General features: G+C 37.0%; 2 protein-coding genes across 3 annotated transcripts; both read left to right on the top strand.

The window, feature by feature from the left end:
* The first annotated feature begins 268 nt into the window (after positions 1-268).
* On the top strand, positions 269-22,207 carry LOC146910809 (uncharacterized). 2 transcript variants are annotated; one of them, XM_085727766.1, is made up of 8 exons: positions 269-454; positions 550-652; positions 774-878; positions 17,290-17,375; positions 17,792-18,033; positions 19,178-19,367; positions 19,971-20,154; positions 22,070-22,207. In XM_085727766.1, the coding sequence occupies exons 1-8, from the start codon at positions 402-404 to the stop codon at positions 22,133-22,135; spliced, it is 1,029 nt and encodes a 342-aa protein (XP_085583892.1). In that variant the 5' UTR covers positions 269-401; the 3' UTR covers positions 22,136-22,207. The 2 variants fall into 2 exon arrangements, with proteins under 2 accessions (XP_085583892.1, XP_085583891.1); XM_085727765.1 differs by lacking the exon at positions 22,070-22,207 and adding an exon at positions 20,623-21,184.
* On the top strand, positions 22,157-26,287 carry LOC146910808 (uncharacterized). Its single transcript, XM_085727768.1, has 10 exons — positions 22,157-22,401; positions 23,032-23,115; positions 23,214-23,347; positions 23,433-23,530; positions 24,214-24,302; positions 24,383-24,491; positions 24,779-24,930; positions 25,008-25,078; positions 25,599-25,713; positions 25,824-26,287. The coding sequence occupies exons 1-10, from the start codon at positions 22,180-22,182 to the stop codon at positions 25,992-25,994; spliced, it is 1,245 nt and encodes a 414-aa protein (XP_085583894.1). The 5' UTR covers positions 22,157-22,179; the 3' UTR covers positions 25,995-26,287.
* The last annotated feature ends 27 nt before the right edge of the window (positions 26,288-26,314 follow it).

Below are 26,314 nucleotides of genomic sequence, written 5' to 3'. Positions count from 1 at the left end.
AAAATTAAATAAGAATAAGAAATAAAAGGTGGTGGGGTAGAGTGTTGAATGAAAAAAAATCATTGGAGAGGTTAAAGTTGAATGAGTGTTGAATTAAGAGAGAGAAGATGATGTGGAGTGTTGGGAATTAAAAAAGTGGGTGTTGAAGGGTGTTTAATGTTGGTGACCATTGTAAATGGTCTTATCAAAATCAAACAATTGTAAAAATTGGAGTAAAAAAGTGCATTCAAACCAATATAATATATCTATAACACAAGGAGAGAGAAATATGAAAGAATCACAAACCCCCGGGCCCTTGTTATCAATCATACAAACTCTGTTCCCAAATCAGAAGAAGAAGAAGAAGAAGAAGATGATAGAATAGAAAAATTTCAACGCAAAGCAAACATATAATCAAATCAATGGGTAACGCTCAGTCTCCTCCCACTGATCCTCGATATCTTTCAGCATCCAGGTAGCTTCCTCTTCTTCTCTTCTTCTTCTTCTTCAACACACTCTCAGAAAAATCAATTTTCATATATTAATCTATTCTATAAAATCATTTTGCAGAGCTTTTACTCAAAAGGGACTTGAAAACTTAAAATCACTATTCGATTCATTGGCATCTCAATCACAGAGCAATGGAAAATACATCACTCCTTCAGTTTTTCAGGTTTCTGTTTTTTTGAATGATTTGTAATTCTGTGATTAATTTCCTTCATGACCCAATTGTTAATTTTCTCTATAATCCATGAAAAGTTAATTTTTTATGTTTTTCATTTTGTGGGTTGTAGTCATATTTCAAACTCAATGGCCCTATTGGAGAGAGGATGTTTGATTTAGTTACTCAGGAGCGTAAGGATCAAAAGTTAACCTTTCAAGACCTTGTTATTACTAAAGTGAGTTCTTTGTTATTATCATTATAATCATGTTTTGAAAGTTGGATCTTGTTATACCCTAATTTTGGACCTAAAAATACTTGTTTAATTCTTCTTTTCTTGCATTATAAGTCATTTGATATGTCTCTGATTAATTGCATCTTTCTCTGCATTTTATTTCAATATTATTTGCAAAATTCATGTAAAAGGGTATTTTAGTCATTTCCTGCATTCAACTCATTTTAATCTTTGAAAATTGTTTGAGTCTTTCCTTGTTTCAATCTCATGTCAAAATTCATTTCAGAAAGTATCAGTTGAGTCATTTTTTAGTCAGTTTAGCCCCTAGGGGCATTTTAGTCATTTCCTATGTCAAAAGTTCTTTCAGTCTTTTAAAGATTTGTTTGAGTCCTTTCAAGTAGTTTGAATAAGTCTCTGTTTCATTCTATGTCAAAATCCATTTTTTAATTGCATTCGAAGTCATTTTGAGTCAGTTTTGCCCCTAGGGGCATTTTAGTCTTTTCATGTGTTAAAACCCTGTTTAAATTCTAAAATTTGTCTCTGAGTCTTTTAATTTGTTTGAATAAGCTCTTGCTTTAATCCCTTGTTAAAAAATCATTTTAAAATTGCATTTGAGTCGTTTTTAGTCGTTTTAAGCCCTAGGGGCGTTTTGGTCATTTCACATAATATTTCTGATTCGTTTTAATCTGCTTTGTTGTTTTTAATCGTCTCGCTTTACGTTAATTTTCAATTTACTTTTTCAATTCGATTTTAGTTTAATTTTCATTTTAGTTCGCACACTTTTGTTATTTGCATTTTAATCCTTTTTTAGTTTGTTAAAGTCCAAGTGCCACGTGTCCAAATGCTATTAGTCCACAAGAGTTTGTTACAAGTCAAGTGCCACATGGCATCACATCATTGGTCCAAGCTTACCACATCACCTATATAAGTCAAACACTTGGTCAATTTTCAACAACTAATCATTTTTACACTAATTATTTTCACAAAGCTTTTTTTTCTTTTTTCTCTTTTCTCTCATTTTTTTCCCACTTTCTCTCTCCACCATAACTAACTTTTCTAACCACCCATTCCACCACCACAACAAACCAAAACCACCCATTCCTCCACCCTAACAAACCATTCCTCCTCCCTAACTACCCTCCAAACCACCACAACAACCTCTTTCTTCCACATTCCACCACCCAATCTTCATCATCCAAATTCCACAACCACCACCTCTCCATCGGAACTCATCATCACCATCAACATTCACCACAAATCTTCACGAAGACTTCCCAAATTCGTCACCATTTCTTGACCTCTGTTCGCAACCGAATCAACAGACAGCAGCGTTCTCACGTGTTCATCATCACAGTACGAAATTCGTACCGTCAAAGCGAATCGAACGAGGCTTTCAAGCACCAAACAGAATTGGACGCGTGAACAGAGGGAAAGGGAAAAGTGCAGCACTGACTTCGCGAAACAACGACGAGCTCGGACCAGAAACGAATTGAACAAATCCAGTGAGAAGTGAATCCGACGAACTCCAGCAACAATCCGCCGCAAACAGAATCGAAGAGAAGCAAGGAAAGGAGAAGAGGAATAACGAGTGTGGACAGAACCAATTCGAATTGGGACGGAGCATATGTCAACCGGTTCTTGAAGTTTTCCATCGATTGTTTTGATATCTCCGACTTAAGCAAAGGTACTTTATCTTCTCCCCTTGTGATGTCACGTTTGGTTGTTGTTGATTGTTTATCTTTGTTCATAAATTTTCGTGACCTTAAACACTAGATCTAGGTTGTGTTGTTGTCTTTTTGTGAAGACTAGATGGATTTTTGGAATGAGGAAAGAAAAGGATTGTAGAAAACGATGTTTGTTTTTGAAAACGGCGGAGTTTTTAGTTCCGACGCGGTGGTGCCACCACCGGCCACCGCGCCGGAAATGGAAGAGTTGGTCGGAGAAGATGAACAAGGAGGCGCTGTTCTTGTTTCATGTAGGAAGAAAGGTGAGCAATTTCTAAGAAGAGAGGGAACGTGACAACACAGAGGGAGAGAAGTGAGCATTTGCCTTTGTGTTATAATGGTTTAATAACTTGCATATCCATGTGCCTTGCTACCCATATCCATGACCCATTACCCCTGCTCCAAGCCCAACGATTTTTTTTGCTTCATTTCCCAGTATGCTACGTACACCCCCCTCCCCTGTGTGTTTCTTGCAATTTCTCGCTGTTTACACCCCTGCTTGATTGAAAACCTCTTGAAAAATTCTATAAAAATTCCTGTGTGTTTCTTTATTTTTTGTGACTCTTTTATGATAGTAGTTGTGTTGGAAAATTGATAGAAAATAGTGTGGATTTTTTTCTTGCTTTAATTGTAAGATTTTATGTTAAAAACTTGTGGTTTTCTTGCCTAGTTTCAATTCCATTTCTTGATAGATGCTAGTAATTCATGATATGTGATGTTGTGAGGATTTTTGCTACTGTGAGTATGTCTTTTGTTGAATGTGTGTCTTGTGCCTAGTTGCTTGCTTTGCAAGATTCGTTTGTGAATAAATAATGTAAAATATGCTTAAATTCACTATTAAAATGCATGGTCTATCACATCCCTTTGATCCCCATTTTACAATCTGAGTTCATGTCTTCAAAATGTGTTAAAATGTGAGGATTATAAGTCATGTGAACCTTGCATTTGTAGTAGGATTTTAGCTCTATTTTGCATCATTTTTGTTATGTTTTCTTGTGGTAATTTCTTTGCTTTTGTTATAGTAATTTTTACTTGATTTTACTTCTTGATATTATCATGTGCTACTAACCCTTTTGTTTCTTGTTTCATGTATCCCGTAAGCTCATCTCATTTTATATTCTAGTTTAACTTTTCTTGCAATATAATTTGTACTAAAGTTAGAATGTAAACACTTAGGAAATTTTGTAATATTTTACTTTCATGCTTTTAATTTCTTGGCAAAGAGGCCATAGAATGTATCTAGGGTATGATGTAAAGGACAATGGACTCTAATAATGTACACCGACACAAGCACCGACACACGCACACACATCACTATATAGTTAGAATATGCATGTTTAGATGTATGTTTAGGATTGTATGTTTAGATGAATGCCTAGGACTTATACTTAGAAAAAAACCAATTTTCCAAACAAACGTGAATAACTTCACTCAAGTCTTTTTCAAATAAACCTTGGGGTCCAAAACCCCATTGAATTTTCCTTTTATTTTCTTAATCAAAAATTCAATGAAAATTAATCATGCTTTGACCATATTTTGCAAATCACTAATTCAACCTCACAATTTCATAAATCTCATGCCCTTGAGGCCTCTTTCTATTCTTTAAAATCCCATTTTCAAACTTAAAATCAACCAACAAAAACAAAAACATTTTTTGAGAGAGAACTACGGTGGATTTGATCCCTTAATCGGGTACGTAGGCAAGGAACAAAATTCCTTCAATTCAACTAAAATAAAAATCCAAAAACATTCTTCTCCCTCCAATTCTTCATTTAGTAACTCTTAGGTGTAAATAACATTTCAAAATAGCATTTAAAAATAAAGCGCGCGCGTAGAAATTAAAGACGGTTCCTATAGGTTACTATAGTCGTTATGGGTGCCTAACACCTTCCCGTAGCGAAAACAACTCCCGGACCTCGATTCTCAAGGGTTTTGCTTACTTTTTCCCTTCCCAAGAAAAAATAAGATATCACCGGTTTAAAAGGTTCAAACGTAATCAATGTTTGACACCCGAAAACCAAGATAAAACAGCTGGCGACTCCGCTGGGGGAGATATAACATTCGAGAGTTACGCCTAGTTTTTATTTCCACGTTTGCGCTTGTATTTTTACTTGCTTCTTTTACTTGCTTCCTTATGTGAATAAATGTTTAATTTCTTGCAAACGTGTGGGGTGAGAATATCAAAAGTCCTGCACCCGGGCTGAGTGAACTTAGGATTTAGGGGGGATATAATCGACAATTCATTCCGGGGGTTGCCTCGTGTTTTGGATTATGCGATCAATCCCACATAGCTGAGGCATTTTGGGGGTGATGTTGTCGGCGCGTGTACGTCGCGTTTAGGCACTTTGCTTCTAATTGTTCTATGACGCTATGAACCGTAGATAACCAAACCCATCCATGGCCATTTTCTAGGACGTAGTGCGGAGGCTAAACCGAGTGTCGTCTCGAGTTTTAGTCGTCACGCGATACTACACTCAAGTTAGACCTTCCACGTGTAATCATGGAGCGAGAGTTGTCTCGTGACACCATGAGACACGTCGGAGAGGTTGCAACTTGGGAACCTTTTTAGAACCCGGTTACTATTATCCTAAAGCCCTAGATTCACCGGACACCGTGTCCACCCATGACTCCTCGACTTTGAACTTCAAACCCACCATGTTTTCTCCGAACTTGAACATAATCATGCATTCATGCATACATGCATACATGCATAAATTTTTTTTTCCATGCATTTATCGGAGAACTTAGACAAGTCATCTTTTGAACATCACGGATGTGAACACCAAGTGATACTATCTCAACTAAACTTTTTCAAATAAAACCGTGTTTCTCCGTGATGTTCACAACCACTTTGACAAAGTCCTCTGACAAAAAAGAGTCTTTTTGCATTTGCATATCATGCATCATATGCATCATTCATCGGTCACAAATGGCTTCTCGTGCTCATTGCCTCCTGGTTTTGTCCGCCGCAGTCTGAAAGGTGGCTCGTGCTCGTAAGATTTACCAACCAGATAGAGTTCATCAGACAAGATTGTACAAGAGAAGAAACATGGCTAACCTTGAGGAAGAGAATGCCAGCCCCTTGGGCCAGCCCATTAAAGAGTCTAATCTGGACGAGATTCTGAGGCTCATCAAAAAGAGTGACTATAAGATTGTAGACCAGTTGCTGCAGACTCCTTCAAAGATATCCATCCTATCTCTGCTCATGAGCTCTGAGGCTCATAGGAAAGTGTTAATGAAGATACTCGAGCAAGCTTATGTTGACCACGAGGTCTCTGTGGATCAGGTTGATGGGATAGTGAGTAATATTACTGCCTGCAACAACTTGGGGTTCGGTGACGATGAGCTCCCCGAAGCAGGGAAATACCACAACTTGGCTCTGCATATCTCAGTACATTGTGGATCTGACATGATATCCAACGTGTTGGTGGACACTGGGTCGTCTCTGAATGTAATGCCTGAGTCCACACTAAGGCAATTGAGCCATCATGGAATTTCTCTGAGGGGTAGCAGCTATCTGGTTAAAGCTTTTGATGGATCCCGCAAAGATGTTCTCGAGGAAGGGGACTTGCCAATTATCATTGGTCCAGAGACCTTCCAGATTACTTTCCAGGTCATGGATATCAATGCCTCTTACAGCTGTCTCCTCGGAAGACCATGGATCCATGACGCTGGAGCAGTCACGTCCACTTTGCATCAGAAGCTCAAGTTCATGAGGAATGGTAAGATTGTCACTGTGCATGGTGAGGAAGCATATCTGGTTAGCCAAGTATCATCTTTTTCTTGTGTTGAAGCAGGGTCCGCTGAAGGGACGTCATTTCAAGGATTGACTGTTGAGGGTGCAGAGCCCCGGAGGGCTGGTGCTAGCATGGCCTCACTAAAAGATGCCCAGAAGGCTGTTCAAGAAAGGCAAGCTGCTGGCTGGGGCAAAGTGATTCAGATTTTGGAAAACAAGCGTAAAGAGGGCCTTGGATTCTCTCCAACATCTACTGTTTCAAAGGGAACCTTCTACAGTGCTGGGTTCATCAATGCTATTACTGAAGATGCTGCTGAAGGAAGCCACGTGCCTGCATTTGTTATACCAGGAGGCACCGTGAGAAATTGGGAAGCCATTGATGTTCCTTTAGTCATGCATGCTTCCATGTAATGTGTTTTGTTGCTCATGTCTTTTGTTTTCAAAATAACAATCCTTTCGCTCTGCCCAAGGCGAAAGTGATATCTTTGTAAGGGCGTGTTTGTTTCGGCATTGCCGTTAATCAATAAAAGTTGTCGTTTTTCTCACGACTCTTTGTTTTTTTACTTTTTAGTGCCTTTTTTTTTCTTGGAAATAATGGTAATGCCAGAAAAAACCAAAACATCTGTATTTTCTTATTAATTTTAAAAATCTGCATAAAAAACATTTTTCTAAAATCATCCCAATCATATTATGCAGATTGAACCACAATAAACCCGTTGAACACAGTGACCCTATGGTTCCTCCAAATTTTGAATTTCCTGTATATGAAGCTGAAGATGAGGATGATGATGATGAAGAGATACCGTATGAGATCACTCGACTGCTTGAGCAAGAAAGAAGAGCCATTCAGCCTCACCAGGAAGAGATTGAGCTTATCAACCTGGGTACTGAAGAGAACAAGCGAGAGATCAAGATTGGTGCCGCACTCGAGCCAGAAGTGAAAAAGAAGATCACTCAGCTTCCCCATGATTATCCAGATGTCTTTGCATGGTCTTATGAAGATATGCCGGGTCTAGATCCCAAGATCGTGGAACATCGGATACCGACAAGACCTGAATGTCCTCCTGTCAAACAGAAATTGAGAAGGTCTCGTCCAGACATGGCTCTTAAGATCAAGGCTGAAGTACAAAAGCAAATTGATGCGGGCTTCCTCATGACAGCTGAATATCCTGAGTGGATTGCCAACATCGTACCAGTACCAAAGAAAGATGGGAAAGTTCGAATGTGCGTGGATTACAGAGATTTGAATAAAGCTAGTCCAAAAGATAACTTTCCAGTGCCTCATATTGACGTGCTTGTCGACAGTACTGCTCAATCTAAAGTGTTCTCTTTCATGGATGGTTTCTCCGGTTACAACCAGATACGGATGTCACCTGAAGATAGAGAAAAGACGTCCTTCATCACTCCATGGGGAACGTTCTGTTATAAAGTGATGCCGTTTGGCTTGATAAATGCTGGTGCTACCTATCAAAGGGGTATGACTACTCTGTTTCATGATATGATTCACAAAGAGATTGAAGTATATGTTGATGATATGATTGTGAAGTCAAGTAATGAAGAGCAGCATGTTGTGTATTTGAAAAAGATGTTTGAAAGATTGAGAAAGTACAAGCTGCGATTGAATCCTAACAAGTGCACATTTGGTGTACGATCTGGAAAGTTGCTAGGCTTCATCGTCAGCCAAAGAGGCATCGAAGTTGATCCTGACAAAGTCCGAGCCATCAGAGAGATGCCGGCCCCTCAAACTGAAAAGCAAGTCAGAGGTTTCCTCGGGCGTCTGAATTACATTTCAAGATTCATATCTCACATGACTACTACTTGTGGGCCCATCTTCAAATTGCTCAGAAAGAATCAGCCTGTTGTATGGAATGATGAATGCCAGGAAGCTTTTGATAGCATCAAAGAATACCTGTTGGAACCACCCATCCTTGTCCCGCCAGTGGAAGGAAGGCCTTTGATTATGTATCTGTCAGTGTTGGATGATTCAGTGGGTTGTGTTCTCGGTCAACAAGATGAGACTGGCAAGAAAGAGCATGCGATCTACTATCTGAGCAAGAAGTTCACCGACTGTGAGACTCGGTATACAATGCTTGAAAAGACTTGTTGTGCCTTAGCTTGGGCTGCCAAACGCCTGCGTCATTATATGGTGAATCATACAACTTGGTTGATATCCCGAATGGATCCAATCAAGTACATCTTTGAAAAGCCTGCTGTTACTGGAAAGATCGCACGTTGGCAAATGTTGTTGTCTGAATATGATATTGTGTACAAAGCTCAGAAAGCAATCAAAGGAAGTGTCCTCGCTGAGCATCTTGCTTGTCAACCTCTTGATGATTACCAGCCGATTAAGTTTGATTTCCCTGATGAAGAGATTATGTATCTGAAAGCAAAAGACTGTGAAGAACCACTGATCAATGAAGGGCCGGATCCCAATAGCAAATGGGGATTGGTGTTTGATGGTGCTGTTAATGCTTATGGTAAAGGAATTGGAGCCATCATTGTAACTCCACAGGGGCACCACATCCCTTTCACTGCTCGAATAACTTTTGAATGCACAAACAACATAGCTGAATATGAAGCATGCATCTTGGGCATTGAAGAAGCCCTTGATCTGAGAATTAAGCACCTTGACATCTATGGAGATTCTGCACTTGTTATCAATCAGATAAAGGGTGAATGGGAGACTCATCATGAGAAGCTGATCCCATACCGTGACTATGCAAGACGTCTGTTGACATACTTTACCAAGGTTGAGCTGCACCACATCCCTCGGGATGAGAATCAGATGGCTGATGCTCTTGCTACTTTGTCTTCCATGTTTCGAGTCAATCACTGGAATGATGTGCCCGTAATCAAAGTGCAGCGTCTTGATAGACCCGCTCACGTGTTTACTATTGAAAATATGCCAGATCAAGCTGACAAAGATGTGAATGATAAAAAGCCATGGTATCATAATATCAAGCAATTCTTGCAGAATCGTGAATATCCACCTGATGCTTCCAACAGAGATAAGAAGACCTTGAGACGATGGGCTAGCAGATTCTTTCTGGACGAAGAAATCCTATACAAGAGGAACTATGACATGGTCTTGCTGAGATGTGTTGACAAACAAGAAGCTGAGAAATTGATGCATGATGTACATGACGGTACCTTTGGGACCCATGCTTCGGGCCACACTATGTCAAGAAAATTGCTAAGAGCCGGCTATTACTGGATCACTATGGAGCGTGATTGCCACAAACACGCTAAAAGATGCCACAAGTGTCAAATTTATGCTGACAAGATTCATGTGCCTCCCCATGCCCTCAATGTCATATCTTCCCCATGGCCTTTCTCTATGTGGGGCATTGACATGATCGGAAGAATTGAACCGAAGGCTTCCAATGGACATCGTTTCATCCTAGTGGCAATTGACTATTTCACCAAGTGGGTTGAAGCTGCCTCCTATGCAAATGTGACCAAGCAGGTGGTTGTCAAGTTTATCAAGAATAACATCATCTGTCGATATGGGGTTCCCAACAAAATCATCACTGACAATGGTTCCAATCTGAACAATAGTATGATGCAAGCTTTATGTGAAGAATTCAAAATTGAACATCACAACTCTTCTCCGTATAGGCCTCAGATGAATGGTGCAGTTGAGGCCGCTAATAAGAACATCAAGAAGATTGTTCAGAAGATGGTCACCACTTATAAAGACTGGCACGAAATGCTACCTTTTGCCCTGCATGGTTACCGTACCACAGTGCGCAGTTCAACCGGGGCAACTCCTTTCTCTCTTGTATATGGTATGGAAGCAGTTCTCCCTCTGGAAGTGGAGATTCCATCTCTTCGAGTGATCATGGAAGCAAAGTTAACTGAGGCTGAATGGTGTCAAAGTCGGTATGATCAATTGAATCTGATTGAAGAGAAACGTATGGATGCTATGACTCATGGACAGTTGTATCAAGTGCGAATGAAGAATGCTTTTGACAAGAAAGTCCGACCTTGAGAATTCAAGGAAGGCGAACTTGTACTGAAAAGAAGAATAAGTCAGCAACCCGACCCAAGGGGCAAGTGGACACCTAACTACGAAGGTCCTTATGTTGTCAAGAAGGCTTTCTCTGGTGGTGCTTTGATTCTTACACACATGGATGGTGTTGAGCTTCCAAATCCTGTTAATGCCGATATAGTCAAGAAATACTTTGTCTAGAAAGAAAAGAACAGCGTGGTAGGTCGAAAACCCGAAAGGGCGGCCTAGGCAAAAATGCGCTTCCCGGTGGATCGAAAACCCGCAAGGGCGATCCAGGCAAAAGTTAGGGACAAAAAAAAACGAATATGAAAAAAGCTCGCTGAGATTGTACGCAACTCAGGCAAGAATGAGCGCCTCGATGAGCCGAAAACCCGAAAGGGCGGTTCATGCAAAAATGAGGTTGACAATAAAGACAAGTAACTATATCTGGCAAATCACCATCACCCCTTGGGGCATCTGCAACTGTCAATGGTCGTCTTCATCAGAGGCTTCTGTACCTGTGAATTCAAAATTTCTATGAAATGTAGCGGTCATCGTGTTCAATGTATCACCAACCAATAAAATTACCATTTTCCAAGCTTTGTAAATCCGTGGAGTCATGCCCTTGGCTGACTTTCACTCTTCTACATCAATTTGAGCCTTTCTATTGTTTGAAACTCTATTTTTCTTTCTACTTTCAATACTATATACAAAACATTTTCTTTCTATTTTGATGATGTCAATGTCTGAAACAAACATTTTTGAAAAATTAAAACATTTTTTCTGTCTATTTTGAAAGCAAACCTGAGCAACAGGGTACATTTCAATGAAACATGCATGAATGAATGAATGTCAATGTCTATTTCAATACATGTTACAAGCAGGTTACTCCCCAGGATGATCTGTGGTCAATGGCAAGAATGAAAAAACAGAATAAAAATGAAAAATTGAAAAATGAAAATGAAAAGCTCGCTAAGTTGAAAACCCGAAAGGGCGGCTTAGGCAAAAATGAGCACCCCGCTGATTGACAACCTGTGAAGGCAAATCAGGCAAAAATGGGGCAATGAAAAGAATCTTATTCCCCGGTGAATCGAAAACCCGAAAGGGCGGTTCAGGCAAAAATGGGGTTTGAAAATGAAAAATGAAAAGAAAGAATATTGAAAAGCATTGACCACAGATGCGAACATCCAATGTTTACCCAGCACTGACACGCCTAGCAACGGCGACCTGTATCCAAGAACCTTCCAAGGGTCCTCCTTTACAAGTTTTATTGCCCTCAGCCATGGTTTTAATACGTCTCGCAACGACGGTCTCTCCGAAGAGGTTTTCCCCTGTGAATATGTCGCAGCACGAGCCACTACGTGCCCAATCTTCCAATGTCTTGTCTGCCTTTGTGAAATTTCTCTGCCAAATTGCCAACCAATCATGCATTTCAAGCATTCATACATGCATAATCATGCATTTTATGTGCTCATACATCCAATAATCTTGCTATATCATACATACATGTTGCATATCCAACTGTCAGCTGTCGAAATTCAATGTCAATACCCAATGTCAATATCAATGTTAATGTCAATGTCAAATGTCAAATGTTAATATCAATGTCAAATGTCAAATGTTAATGTCAATGTCAGCTGTCAAATGTCAATGTCAAATGTCAATGTTAATGTCAAATGTCAATATCCAATGTCAATGTCAAATGCCAATGTCAATGTCAATGTTAATGTCAAATGCCAATGTCAATGTCAATGTCAATGTTAATGTCAAATGCCAATGCCAATGTCAATGTCAATGTTAATGTCAAATGCCAATGTCAATGTCAATGTCAATGTTAATGTCAAATGCCAATGTCAATGTCAATGTTAATGTCAAATGCAAATGTCAAATGTCAATGTCAAATGTCAAATGTCAATGTTAAATGTCAATGTCAAATGTCAATGTTAATGTCAATGTCAATGTCAATGCCAATGTCAAATGTCAATGTCAATGCCAATGTCAAATGTCAAATGTCAATGTCAATGTCAAATGCCAATGTCAATGTCAATGTCAATGTCAATGCCAATGTCAAATGTCAAATGTCAATGTTAATGTCAAATGCCAATGCCAATGTCAATGTCAATGTCAATTTCAATTGCCAAGCCAATGTCAATGTCAATGTCAATGTCAATTTCAACTTTCAATTCAGTTCAAATCAATGTCAATTTACTCTCAATTTACTCTTGGGCCAACAAAAATGGTCATGTCTATTTGCAAATCAGGTCAATGACAATTTACCCTCAATTGGTATCTTGTTAAACCAGACTCTCAATTTGTATCTTGTTACTGGTCAAGTACCAGGTTCGATCCAAAAAGAACCACTTGTACCTGCTTATACCTATGCTTCCGGACAAACGACAAGTTCAATCTGAAGAACAGTCTGTACCCAGCTTATGCTTTGTTATCGGTCAGACGGCAAGTTCAATCTGAAGAACAGTTTGTACCCAGCTTATGTTTTGTTATCGGTCAAACGGCAAGTTCGATAGAACAGTTTGTACCCAGCTTATGCTTTGTTACCGGTCAAACGGCAAGTTCGATCTAAAAGAACAGTTTGCACCTTCCCACGTGACGTGGTGATAATCCAACAAGCAAGTTCGATCCAAAGAACAGCTTGTATCAACCCTTTTGTCTATAGCTCCAGCCAAACGGCCAGTTCGATCCGAAGAACAGTTTGTGTCTGTCTATCTGTTTGTATTTTCAATCAAGTGTCAAGTTCGATCCAAAGAACAGCTTGTATCTGCCTATATGTCTATGTTTCCGATCAAGTGTCAAGTTCGATCCAAAGAACAGCTTGTATCTGCCTATATGTCTATGTTTCCGGTCAAGTGGCAAGTTCGATCCAAAGAACAGCTTGTACCCGTCTCTTGTTTGTATTTTTCGGTCAAGTGGCAAGTTCGATCCAAAGAACAGCTTGTACCTGTCTATTTGTTGCCCGTTCTTTCTACCTTGATGTCTATAAATCCCTTGGTGGTGTGACACAACCCGTAGATTCCGGTTCGATTGTCTTGCATTCATAAATGAAATGTTGCATGACATTCATGTTTTTGAAAATCTGAAAGCGTATTTTTATGTCCAAAAGCAGTGCAAATGTTAATATTTAAGTATCTTCGTCCCGTCAATTCTAAGACTTCGTCTCTTGACTCTCCGGACAAAGAAACTTAAATAGGGGCAGCTGTTATACCCTAATTTTGGACCTAAAAATACTTGTTTAATTCTTCTTTTCTTGCATTATAAGTCATTTGATATGTCTCTGATTAATTGCATCTTTCTCTGCATTTTATTTCAATATTATTTGCAAAATTCATGTAAAAGGGTATTTTAGTCATTTCCTGCATTCAACTCATTTTAATCTTTGAAAATTGTTTGAGTCTTTCCTTGTTTCAATCTCATGTCAAAATTCATTTCAGAAAGTATCAGTTGAGTCATTTTTTAGTCAGTTTAGCCCCTAGGGGCATTTTAGTCATTTCCTATGTCAAAAGTTCTTTCAGTCTTTTAAAGATTTGTTTGAGTCCTTTCAAGTAGTTTGAATAAGTCTCTGTTTCATTCTATGTCAAAATCCATTTTTTAATTGCATTCGAAGTCATTTTGAGTCAGTTTTGCCCCTAGGGGCATTTTAGTCTTTTCATGTGTTAAAACCCTGTTTAAATTCTAAAATTTGTCTCTGAGTCTTTTAATTTGTTTGAATAAGCTCTTGCTTTAATCCCTTGTTAAAAAATCATTTTAAAATTGCATTTGAGTCGTTTTTAGTCGTTTTAAGCCCTAGGGGCGTTTTGGTCATTTCACATAATATTTCTGATTCGTTTTAATCTGCTTTGTTGTTTTTAATCGTCTCGCTTTACGTTAATTTTCAATTTACTTTTTCAATTCGATTTTAGTTTAATTTTCATTTTAGTTCGCACACTTTTGTTATTTGCATTTTAATCCTTTTTTAGTTTGTTAAAGTCCAAGTGCCACGTGTCCAAATGCTATTAGTCCACAAGAGTTTGTTACAAGTCAAGTGCCACATGGCATCACATCATTGGTCCAAGCTTACCACATCACCTATATAAGTCAAACACTTGGTCAATTTTCAACAACTAATCATTTTTACACTAATTATTTTCACAAAGCTTTTTTTTCTTTTTTCTCTTTTCTCTCATTTTTTTCCCACTTTCTCTCTCCACCATAACTAACTTTTCTAACCACCCATTCCACCACCACAACAAACCAAAACCACCCATTCCTCCACCCTAACAAACCATTCCTCCTCCCTAACTACCCTCCAAACCACCACAACAACCTCTTTCTTCCACATTCCACCACCCAATCTTCATCATCCAAATTCCACAACCACCACCTCTCCATCGGAACTCATCATCACCATCAACATTCACCACAAATCTTCACGAAGACTTCCCAAATTCGTCACCATTTCTTGACCTCTGTTCGCAACCGAATCAACAGACAGCAGCGTTCTCACGTGTTCATCATCACAGTACGAAATTCGTACCGTCAAAGCGAATCGAACGAGGCTTTCAAGCACCAAACAGAATTGGACGCGTGAACAGAGGGAAAGGGAAAAGTGCAGCACTGACTTCGCGAAACAACGACGAGCTCGGACCAGAAACGAATTGAACAAATCCAGTGAGAAGTGAATCCGACGAACTCCAGCAACAATCCGCCGCAAACAGAATCGAAGAGAAGCAAGGAAAGGAGAAGAGGAATAACGAGTGTGGACAGAACCAATTCGAATTGGGACGGAGCATATGTCAACCGGTTCTTGAAGTTTTCCATCGATTGTTTTGATATCTCCGACTTAAGCAAAGGTACTTTATCTTCTCCCCTTGTGATGTCACGTTTGGTTGTTGTTGATTGTTTATCTTTGTTCATAAATTTTCGTGACCTTAAACACTAGATCTAGGTTGTGTTGTTGTCTTTTTGTGAAGACTAGATGGATTTTTGGAATGAGGAAAGAAAAGGATTGTAGAAAACGATGTTTGTTTTTGAAAACGGCGGAGTTTTTAGTTCCGACGCGGTGGTGCCACCACCGGCCACCGCGCCGGAAATGGAAGAGTTGGTCGGAGAAGATGAACAAGGAGGCGCTGTTCTTGTTTCATGTAGGAAGAAAGGTGAGCAATTTCTAAGAAGAGAGGGAACGTGACAACACAGAGGGAGAGAAGTGAGCATTTGCCTTTGTGTTATAATGGTTTAATAACTTGCATATCCATGTGCCTTGCTACCCATATCCATGACCCATTACCCCTGCTCCAAGCCCAACGATTTTTTTTGCTTCATTTCCCAGTATGCTACGTACACCCCCCTCCCCTGTGTGTTTCTTGCAATTTCTCGCTGTTTACACCCCTGCTTGATTGAAAACCTCTTGAAAAATTCTATAAAAATTCCTGTGTGTTTCTTTATTTTTTGTGACTCTTTTATGATAGTAGTTGTGTTGGAAAATTGATAGAAAATAGTGTGGATTTTTTTCTTGCTTTAATTGTAAGATTTTATGTTAAAAACTTGTGGTTTTCTTGCCTAGTTTCAATTCCATTTCTTGATAGATGCTAGTAATTCATGATATGTGATGTTGTGAGGATTTTTGCTACTGTGAGTATGTCTTTTGTTGAATGTGTGTCTTGTGCCTAGTTGCTTGCTTTGCAAGATTCGTTTGTGAATAAATAATGTAAAATATGCTTAAATTCACTATTAAAATGCATGGTCTATCACATCCCTTTGATCCCCATTTTACAATCTGAGTTCATGTCTTCAAAATGTGTTAAAATGTGAGGATTATAAGTCATGTGAACCTTGCATTTGTAGTAGGATTTTAGCTCTATTTTGCATCATTTTTGTTATGTTTTCTTGTGGTAATTTCTTTGCTTTTGTTATAGTAATTTTTACTTGATTTTACTTCTTGATATTATCATGTGCTACTAACCCTTTTGTTTCTTGTTTCATGTATCCCGTAAGCTCATCTCATTTTATATTCTAGTTTAACTTTTCTTGCAATATAATTTGTACTAAAGTTAGAATGTAAACACTTAGGAAATTTTGTAATATTTTACTTTCATGCTTTTAATTTCTTGGCAAAGAGGCCATAGAATGTATCTAGGGTATGATGTAAAGGACAATGGACTCTAATAATGTACACCGACACAAGCACCGACACACGCACACACATCACTATATAGTTAGAATATGCATGTTTAGATGTATGTTTAGGATTGTATGTTTAGATGAATGCCTAGGACTTATACTTAGAAAAAAACCAATTTTCCAAACAAACGTGAATAACTTCACTCAAGTCTTTTTCAAATAAACCTTGGGGTCCAAAACCCCATTGAATTTTCCTTTTATTTTCTTAATCAAAAATTCAATGAAAATTAATCATGCTTTGACCATATTTTGCAAATCACTAATTCAACCTCACAATTTCATAAATCTCATGCCCTTGAGGCCTCTTTCTATTCTTTAAAATCCCATTTTCAAACTTAAAATCAACCAACAAAAACAAAAACATTTTTTGAGAGAGAACTACGGTGGATTTGATCCCTTAATCGGGTACGTAGGCAAGGAACAAAATTCCTTCAATTCAACTAAAATAAAAATCCAAAAACATTCTTCTCCCTCCAATTCTTCATTTAGTAACTCTTAGGTGTAAATAACATTTCAAAATAGCATTTAAAAATAAAGCGCGCGCGTAGAAATTAAAGACGGTTCCTATAGGTTACTATAGTCGTTATGGGTGCCTAACACCTTCCCGTAGCGAAAACAACTCCCGGACCTCGATTCTCAAGGGTTTTGCTTACTTTTTCCCTTCCCAAGAAAAAATAAGATATCACCGGTTTAAAAGGTTCAAACGTAATCAATGTTTGACACCCGAAAACCAAGATAAAACAGATCTGTTTAACTTAGTTTGTGTGTGTGGTTTCACTTTTCATGGTGCAGGCTACTTATGAGAAAGGAACAAAAGATGAAATCGAAGAATTCATATTTCGGTTATTAGATGTATCGGGAGATAATTTTGTAGGAAGGTAGAGCATACTCACTTACAGCTTTTAGTTCCATATTATACTTGTAAAAGTTTAATGCAGGGTCTGATTAATAATTAAGCAATGAAATCTTTTAATGCTCATTTTTGAAGCAATGAAGTATAATTCGCTGGATTTAAACTATTTTGTGCAAGTTTAGTTGGTTGAACTGTGTGATTAGTTCTAACTGGTACTTCTTTAAAGATAGCGCTGCTAACATGCTTGATATTATTTTTATGGTTCTGAAATAAGAGATTTTTAAATGTTGGAATTTTTACGTCACGTATACAGATTTATCTGTTTTTAACACGGTTAGAAATTATTATACTTTCCTTAGCCTTTTTGAAATTATAAATTATATTGATGCATGTTGCATTGGAAATGCAGTTCTGATTTGGAATCTTGTATGATTGTTGCAGGTCTGATTTGGAATCAGTTCTAATTGCCATTTTTAAGGATATATTATGCATAGAAGGTTCTGAAGATGGATCAAGTTCACATCAAGATATTGTCAACATATTTCTGAGTGCTGCCAATTTTTCCATACATGATGAAAAGTGCACTGAGGAGGCTATGTCTTTTGAAGATTTCAGAAGTTGGTGTGCTCATATTCCAACCGTGAGGAAGCTTCTTGGATGCTTGCTTTTCCCACCTGATTCAGGTCTTGCTGCACTCTATATGCATTATTTTTGGTGTTGACTTAATTTCTTATTAGTCTATCTGAAACATCAAATATGACTTAACATTAAGGTCACGGAGTTATGACTCTGCGGTAGGAGAAAACTTAGAATTTCTCTAAAAACTGTAAACATATGTGTGTTATTATTTTTGCATGGAATTCTTCCTACATTAGGTTAGTTATAAGAAGGGGCTGGTTAAGGTCCCGATGATCGACTTTTGTGGGATGATTCCCTATTTCAAGAAGGAATTAACTTGTAAATAACAAATGAGAGGGAAGTTAGTTATAGAAGAAAGAGAAAAATCTTTAATAGAGGGAAAGTTTAGACGAACATATCATATCTAACAGAGGGTGATTGTGTTATTGATAAGATAGTAGAAGAAAATACCGAAATTTATGGCAAACTTTCCCAGCCAATGTAAATTCTTATGGCCCCAAGCTATAAGCCGAAACTGAAATGGAAACAAACCTAATCCTCCGAACTACCCTATTTATCAAATCTGTTCTTTGCCCCCAACAAACTAACTTTCCTTCCCATTTGGTATTTACAAGTTAGCTCCTCCCCTGAATGCGAGAATCGACCGACATGAGTAGATCATTAGGGCCTTATCAGGCCCTTCAATGTAACTAACCAGATCTAGAAACCTATCGTATCGATATGTATAAAAACTTAGACAGACAGATGCAATTTTCATTAAACTATATCTTTCCCTTGTATACTGTATTAATTTTAGCACCCATTTTTATATGAAATACTACTCCCTCCGTCCCATAATAACTGAGCCATTTGCAAAAAAAATATTATCCCAGAAAAATTGACCCATTTCACTTTTCAATACAATATTAATTACTTTTTTCCAATTATAACACTAATTAATACTACTTTTACAACTCCCAATTCAATATATTCTAATTAGCATTTATGATAAAGAAGAATGCACCAATAGTTGATAAGGGCACTCAAAACCATTTTTCTCTCTCTTTCACTTACACTTTTTCTTAATAAGTGTGAAATGAGCCAAGGGCTCAGTTACATTGGGACGGAGGGAGTATTGGATTAGTTTTGAAGAAAAATCAGGGAAAATAATTGGCATATTTTCTTATTCCGATGTTCTGCCTTTTGTAGGACGGCCAGGTACTCAAATTCCTAATCTAATAACCCCGAAGGATATTGATTCTAACACTGTGCTTTTGAGAAAAGAGTATGCTTGGCATATAGGAGGAGCACTTTCTCAGCATGAGTTGGAAGATTGGAAGCTTTTGTATCATAGTTCTGTTAATGGTCTTAGTTTCAATACATTCTTGGGCAACATTTCGTAAGTACATTTTCTTGCCTACATTTGTTGCATCCCACTCCTTTAAACTAGCAGCTTTCTAGAAACTTTATGCTCAAAATTGCAGAAATAAGTCCTAGTGGAGATTGTGAATGGTTGGACTTAACATTTTTTCATCAATGGGATTTGAATCTAAAACAATCGTACACATGACGTGCACGTGCCTTTTGCGGTTACTAGTGAGAAACACATAATGACTTGTAGGACAGACACATCTTTAATTTAACAGTATCTCCATTATATTTGAATGCACCCTTGAGATATCTAAAACTTGGCGATGCTTTTTATTACATGGCCGACAATTAGGTTAGTTGCTTCAAAATTTTAGGAACCGTGTTGTTACAAATTACAATTCAACGTTAAAGGCTTATTTTCTATCATCACCAGAAAATTTTGAAGTAACATGCAACTATTTTGTTACTGCCATTTTGATAATTGACCAAGAGGCGCTTGTCAATTTCTGTTGTTTTGAGGTTGTAAATGCTAAATGTATGTTAAGTTGATTCCAGTTTATAGGCTGCTTCAACTAAACTCTGTAGGATTGGAAATTTGGAATGCATTATTAGCTCTTAATCTTAACCGCAGAAATCATGAAGGCCCAACTGTGCTAATTATTAAGGATACAGATGGTTATATATATGGAGGATATGCTTCTCAACAATGGGAGCGGCATGCTGAATTTTATGGAGACATGAAATGTTACATTTTTCAACTAAATCCAAAGGCATCTATATACAGGCCAACTGGAGCAAACACTAATCTACAATGGGTAAAAATCTTCCTGTTTCTAATATTGTACATTCCCTTGTATGCTGAAACTGTGATAATCAAACTGCTATGCTATCATGTTGTGCCAGTGTTCCAAAGTAACTTAACATTGGTACTGCTATTAGAACAAACATAATATACAAAAACAAGAACTATGAGGTTTTATAGTGTTAAACCATGCATTCTATCAGCATCAATGGCATTTTTCGGGTGTTAGGGGGTTAAGCATGTTTAGACTTTAAATGTGTTGTTATGTTATAAAAAGATGATATTTGTTGCGAGTTCTACCAAGTAAATCCAGACAAATCTTATATGCTATTGCCGCCTCCCAAGGGGAGGATAGTTATCTCACAGCACAAAAAAAAATCTCACATCATACTGTAGGATTTTATTTGGTTGCTTTTAAGTCCATTCATCATAGAATTTTCATTTTTTTTAATTTGCTGCTGAATGTCCATATGTTTTGTAGTGTGCTGTCAACTTTAGTTCAGAGGAAATTCCAAATGGCATTGGTTTTGGAGGACGAGAAAATCACTTTGGGTTATTTATCTCAGCAAACTTTGATCAAGGACATACATTTTCATGTTCTACATTTGGTAGCCCTTGCCTCTCCAAAACTAACCGTATAGTACCTGAAGTAATAGAATGCTGGGGAGTGACTCAAGGTGTGGTCCAAGGCAAGAATGATGCTGTTAAGGGGACTGTACTGGAGAGGTTTAAGGAAGATCGGCATATGCTCAATATGGTAGGGCTAGCAAATTCCAGCGAGTAATTATTGTCAATATGTAAAAATAGTTTCGTCTTTGTAAATAAAAATTTGGTTATTTTATCTCGGGAAGTTCTTGTGTTGCACATCATCTACCACATGTAATCACACACAAAAATGTTATCTTGAGAAGATTGTACTCGTTTTTCAATTACCATTTTACCCATTTCCATCTTCAACCCAACAATTCTGAATTGGGTTTGTAACTTGTTCTTGTTTGTACACATTGCTTATAATTTTATATTTTTAATTTAAGTACTGGTAAGTGCTTGATCTCATAGATGTAGCAGAACCTCCAAAATATCTATTAAATATATATCTCAACAATAACTTCAGATCCAATTTTAAACTGCTAATACTAAACAGGTCAGTAAATAAATGTTGACCCTGTTGGTAAGGATTAAAATATATGTTTACAAAGGAGTTTTGTTGGTGGATAAATATATATTAAACCTTGTACTAATGTGGGAGTTTTGTTGGTGGATAAAATGTAAGATCAGCGTATTTTGAGCTTTGAAATTTTTTCTCACTTTGCCGAACTCTTGTAGTTGTCATAAAAAATACCAAATGCTTCCACAATAAAGAAAAAAACTAGTGTGCAATATTTTTTGAATGTATAATGATTATGTTAAACTTGCGTGCAAACATGCAAATCTATTTGTCTTTCTCGATCATGTCTTTAAATTATAAATATTGTGTCTGGTTTTGTAGTTCATATCTTTAAAATTATAAAATAAGTTGTGACTATTTAAAAAAAAATAGTTAGTATTTCATTTGGTAAAGAATGGTAAAATTTAAATAAAACAATCTAATGAACGGTAAAATTAAATAAGAAATGGTTACACTAAACTTGATATCTTCGTTTATATATAGGATATATAGAAATATTTTTTTTTTTTTTTGTGGTGGTCGGGGTTTGAACCTCGACCTTGCATGTATTATGCATTGTTCAAGACCAAATGAGCTAAGTTCACGAAGACATATAAAAATAAATATTTAAAAAAATTGAAAGATAAATTATAAATAAATTATTTTAAGTTAAAAGGTAAAATTGAAAGATAAATTGTTTTAAACTGATATCAATTTTTCACCGGTCTCTCTTTCATAACTTTTTGTTTGTTTGTTTGAATTTCACCATTTGAACCGTTAGATTAATCTAAGGGGTGAGAATAGTGAAGACACTGTAGACAAAGGGGTGATGATCCCAAAACCTTAAAAACCCTAGTCCTGCCGCGTCGTTCTCCCCGCGTCTCTGAAAAGATGGACATTGATGCAGCAATTGGAGATTCAGTGAATAAACTCAAGGAAATTCGAATGGAAAATGATGAATTTGTAGATGAAGATGATGATAATGATAATGATTTTGATGATTCTGAAGATGAAGATGAAGATGAACCTATCACTCTTGGTTTCCTTGAAAAACCCAAAAATCCACTCAATCTTTCCCGTCATTTTTTCCCTAGCAAAGCTGGTGGACTCCCGGTAACTACTTTGCTTCTCTATTGTTTCATTCAATTACGTTCCTCTTAGAATAAATAGCTTAATTAATCTCTTAAACTATAAGTGCTTATCGTATAAGCTATTTGTTTATGAAAAGGTAAAATATAACTAAACTGTTTTTATGTAAATTATAAATTGCTTTAATGAGCTATCATAGATAGAGAAGTCTTTGCCACACTTTTTTATCCATTGTAATTTAGATTTATTTCAATCACGTTAGTTTAGTTGAACTCATATGAAATAAAAGTGTTTGTTGGCAGCATAATTCATCATGAAGAACTTGTACAATTAAGCTGAAATGATCTTATGAACATGTCATAAACTATTTCGGTAAACTCTCCCAAATAGTCTCAAAAGTGCTTATACCAGTACATAATCTCAAATAAATAAGATAATATAGAACGTTTGGATCCGTGCGGTGAAAAACCACGACAACACCGAAGCTATATATTGGAGCTTCTGATTTTGTGCTGAAAATGCATTGGGACGCAAGATTTTTCTTGCAAAAGCTGTTCCAAACACACGTATAATATAGATAGACTTTATAATTATAATTGAATAAAAGTGAGTTTCCGTGTCTAATGGTTCTACGATCTGTTGTATGAAAAATAGGCTTGGCTGGACCCTCTGAATATACCATCAGGGAAGTCTTCAGTTTGTGACTTTTGTGGAGACCCTTTACATTTTGTGCTTCAGGTATGCAGCTAATACCTCAAACTATTACTTGTTGTGGTTATTGTTTGTCCCCCCTACCTTTGATTGACATAAATTGTACTAAACCCTTGAACTGCTAGGTTTATGCACCAGTTGTTGAGAAGGAAAGCACATTTCACCGGATGCTCTTTGTTTTCATGTGTCCTTCCATGACATGTCTTCTCAGAGACCAGCACGAGCAATGGAAACGCAATCCAGAGAAACCAAGCAGAAGGTCTGTTATCATCCCCTGTGAAAAAAAAATTACATTCTTAGTTTCTTTGGCTTTTGATCTCTGATATTGTAGTTGTTTGTTGAAGTGTGAAGGTTTTCCGTTGCCAGTTACCTCGCATTAATCCTTTTTACTCGAGTGAATGCCCCAAATATGATGGAAGCGACAAACCTACTGGCAGTGGAGGTTGGTTTACTCATCATCGCAATATATTTGTCTCATTTTGCTGAAAATAATCTCACCTTAGAATTATTTGTTAGGACCATTTATATAATATTCTTGTCGTCCACTTTGTTGAATGCTTACTTGGTAGTTTTTGCCGTGAGGAAAGTAGGTGTTCAGAATTGTTAAGATGTCTTTTACTTTGATGATCGATAGATTGTTGTTTAGGTTCAGGTCTTTATTTTCAAGCCTTCTTAGGGTTTTCTATACTTACAATTGTCGTATTGAGAGTACTAGTGTAAGGAAATTAATAAGAGTTCAAGAATTAGGAAAGGATTACTTGTTATTCATCTTTATGCTGCTGCTAAAAAATTAATATGATGCCACATTTCAATTTTAAATTTAAAAACTTAATTTGATTACCCTAATCTAGCTGCACCCGTTGTCTTCTTCTTGTTGTGATGCTTGCAATCAAGACATGTATGCAATCTGATTAAATGGATGTGTTCAAGTGTTGTCAAACAGCGGCACTATAGCCCTATAGCATAACGAAATTTGATCAAATTGCTATTGTTTCGTGATACACTATTTAGTACAAGTTTTGGCGGCTATAGCGGTACAATATCACTACAATGTAGTGAAGTTTGAACAGCACTGATTTGTTCCAAATCTACCTCTATACTGATGGAAAATTTTCTTACTTTCAGCTGCTCTATGTGATTGGTGTGGTACCTGGAAAGGAGACAAGCTCTGCAGTAGTTGCAAACAAGTGCGGTATTGCTCTGAGAAACACCAGGTATCTGAGTTGCTTATATGTGTACACTTTTGTCTCCATAAATTTGAATTCTATAACAATCTTTCTCTTTCAACGTACAGACCATGAGTTGGCGTGTGGAGCATAAAATTGCTTGCCAGCAAATAAAAGTTTCTTCACCTGTTTGTGGACCCAACAAAAATGGAACCACCTCATTGGAGTCTCGTAAAGGTCACAGTGGTTTAAAACTTCTATGTTTGGCAGGGATTGATTACTACTTGTTAATAACAAAAATGTTAATCAGGTTTTTAGACAAATTCAATAAACTATAACTCTAAATTTTGTTAGTGCTTGAACATAACAATCCAATCCTTAAAAGAAAGTGAAATGTGTATCTGACTAACATAGTTCAAACCTGCTTGATGTCATTCCAAATAAAATATATGACTATATCAAATTTTATGATATCTACTATTTAGCTTCCTGTTAATTCACATCTTAGGTCATTTACTGTACAGTTGGAAACAAACACACGTGGCCTGAATTTGAGATCATTGAAGATCAAAGTGAATGTAACAAAGACGTCTCTGAGGATAATACCTTGGCTAATTCCTTGATCTTGAGGAATAGGAGTGATGACACTATGAATTCACTCATGGATAGTTTTCAGGTCTTACCCTATTTTCATTAAGATCATATTACATTTTTTTAATTATATTATTTGCTAATTATATTGTGTGTGAATAGGGTGATGAGGACAAAAGGAGTTGGGCTCATTTCCAGGAACGCATCGCCAAAGACCCTGAACAAGTGTTGAGGTGATTAATGTTTAGTAATTTTAGAGTGCTTAACTGATTTAGAAATTGCCGTATGTAACAGATTATTTTCTGAACTGAATGGGAAAAAATGTTTTCAAAAGAATTTATCTTGCTTTAGAAGAAAAATAAACAGTAATCCAGGAAAATTATTCTTTACCTCTGCCTGCCTAACCTATCATTTGAGACATTTTTTTTTCCATTTTATATTTCAATAATTGTATAATCACTATTCATCAACTATATTTCCATACTGTTATAATCACTGTTCATCAACGTTTTATAATCACTATTCATCAACTATATTTGCATAATGTTATAATCACTGTTCATCAACGTTGAAGTGGAGAACTAAAGTTGGAAAATAGATTATGGAAGGTGCCCTGTTTTGATAATCATGCACTAAGATGTGTGTTAAAAGTTCATCAGTGTATAACCCGGATGATGTTATTGATTTTATCAATATATATCTATGTATTCATTTGTATTTAATTACATTCTAACACTTGTGGTATAAAAACAGATATTACAGGAATTCTAATGCTAAGCCAATATGGCCCATTTTAAGTGGTCGGCCATCAAAAGATGATATCCCCAAATGCATCTATTGCGGTGGATCCATGTGTTGTGAATTTCAGGTAGTTATTGTTGTCATTCTGCATGTATTGCCATTTCTCTTGTTTGGTCAACCAAATATTTCTGTTTCCTTCTCTCGATAATACTGAATTGCTAATATTGGTTTTGCCAGATTTTGCCACAGCTGTTGTATTATTTTGGGGTGGATAATGAAGTGAACTCTTTGGATTGGGCTTCGATTGTCGTATATGCATGTGAAGCCTCTTGTGAAGCAAGTTTGCCTTACAAGCACGAATATGCTTGGGTTCAACTTTATTCACCTTCTGCCAGCCCAATAGTATAGTTTTAGAGCTCTAAATAAACATTTTTTTTTTTCCAGCCTAGGTAGCTGGTATGAGATAGGATTTTCTTCATTTGGTTCAGCCAACAATTTTGGATTATGACGGGTTTTGTGTAATTTATATGCTTATTTTAGCGTTTGTTGGAAGAAATTTTGCCCCCTTACCATATAGTTTATTGTTTGTTTTTGTTTTTTTTTTAGGTAGAGAACAAATCTCATGTAATTTTGATGAGAAATTTCTGTACTTTCATTTCACATCTCATGTGGTTGAGAAACTGTCAGTTTTTGTTTTGAAACTTATTTTGTTTGATTACATGGAATTA

This window comes from Medicago sativa, chromosome 7 (genome assembly GCF_051527215.1).
Source record: "Medicago sativa cultivar Bolivia chromosome 7, Bolivia_mono, whole genome shotgun sequence".
In the NCBI taxonomy this organism is placed as follows: domain Eukaryota; kingdom Viridiplantae; phylum Streptophyta; class Magnoliopsida; order Fabales; family Fabaceae; genus Medicago; species Medicago sativa.
Note: the sequence above shows the minus strand (reverse complement) of the source record. Positions and strands in the feature narration are given on the sequence as shown.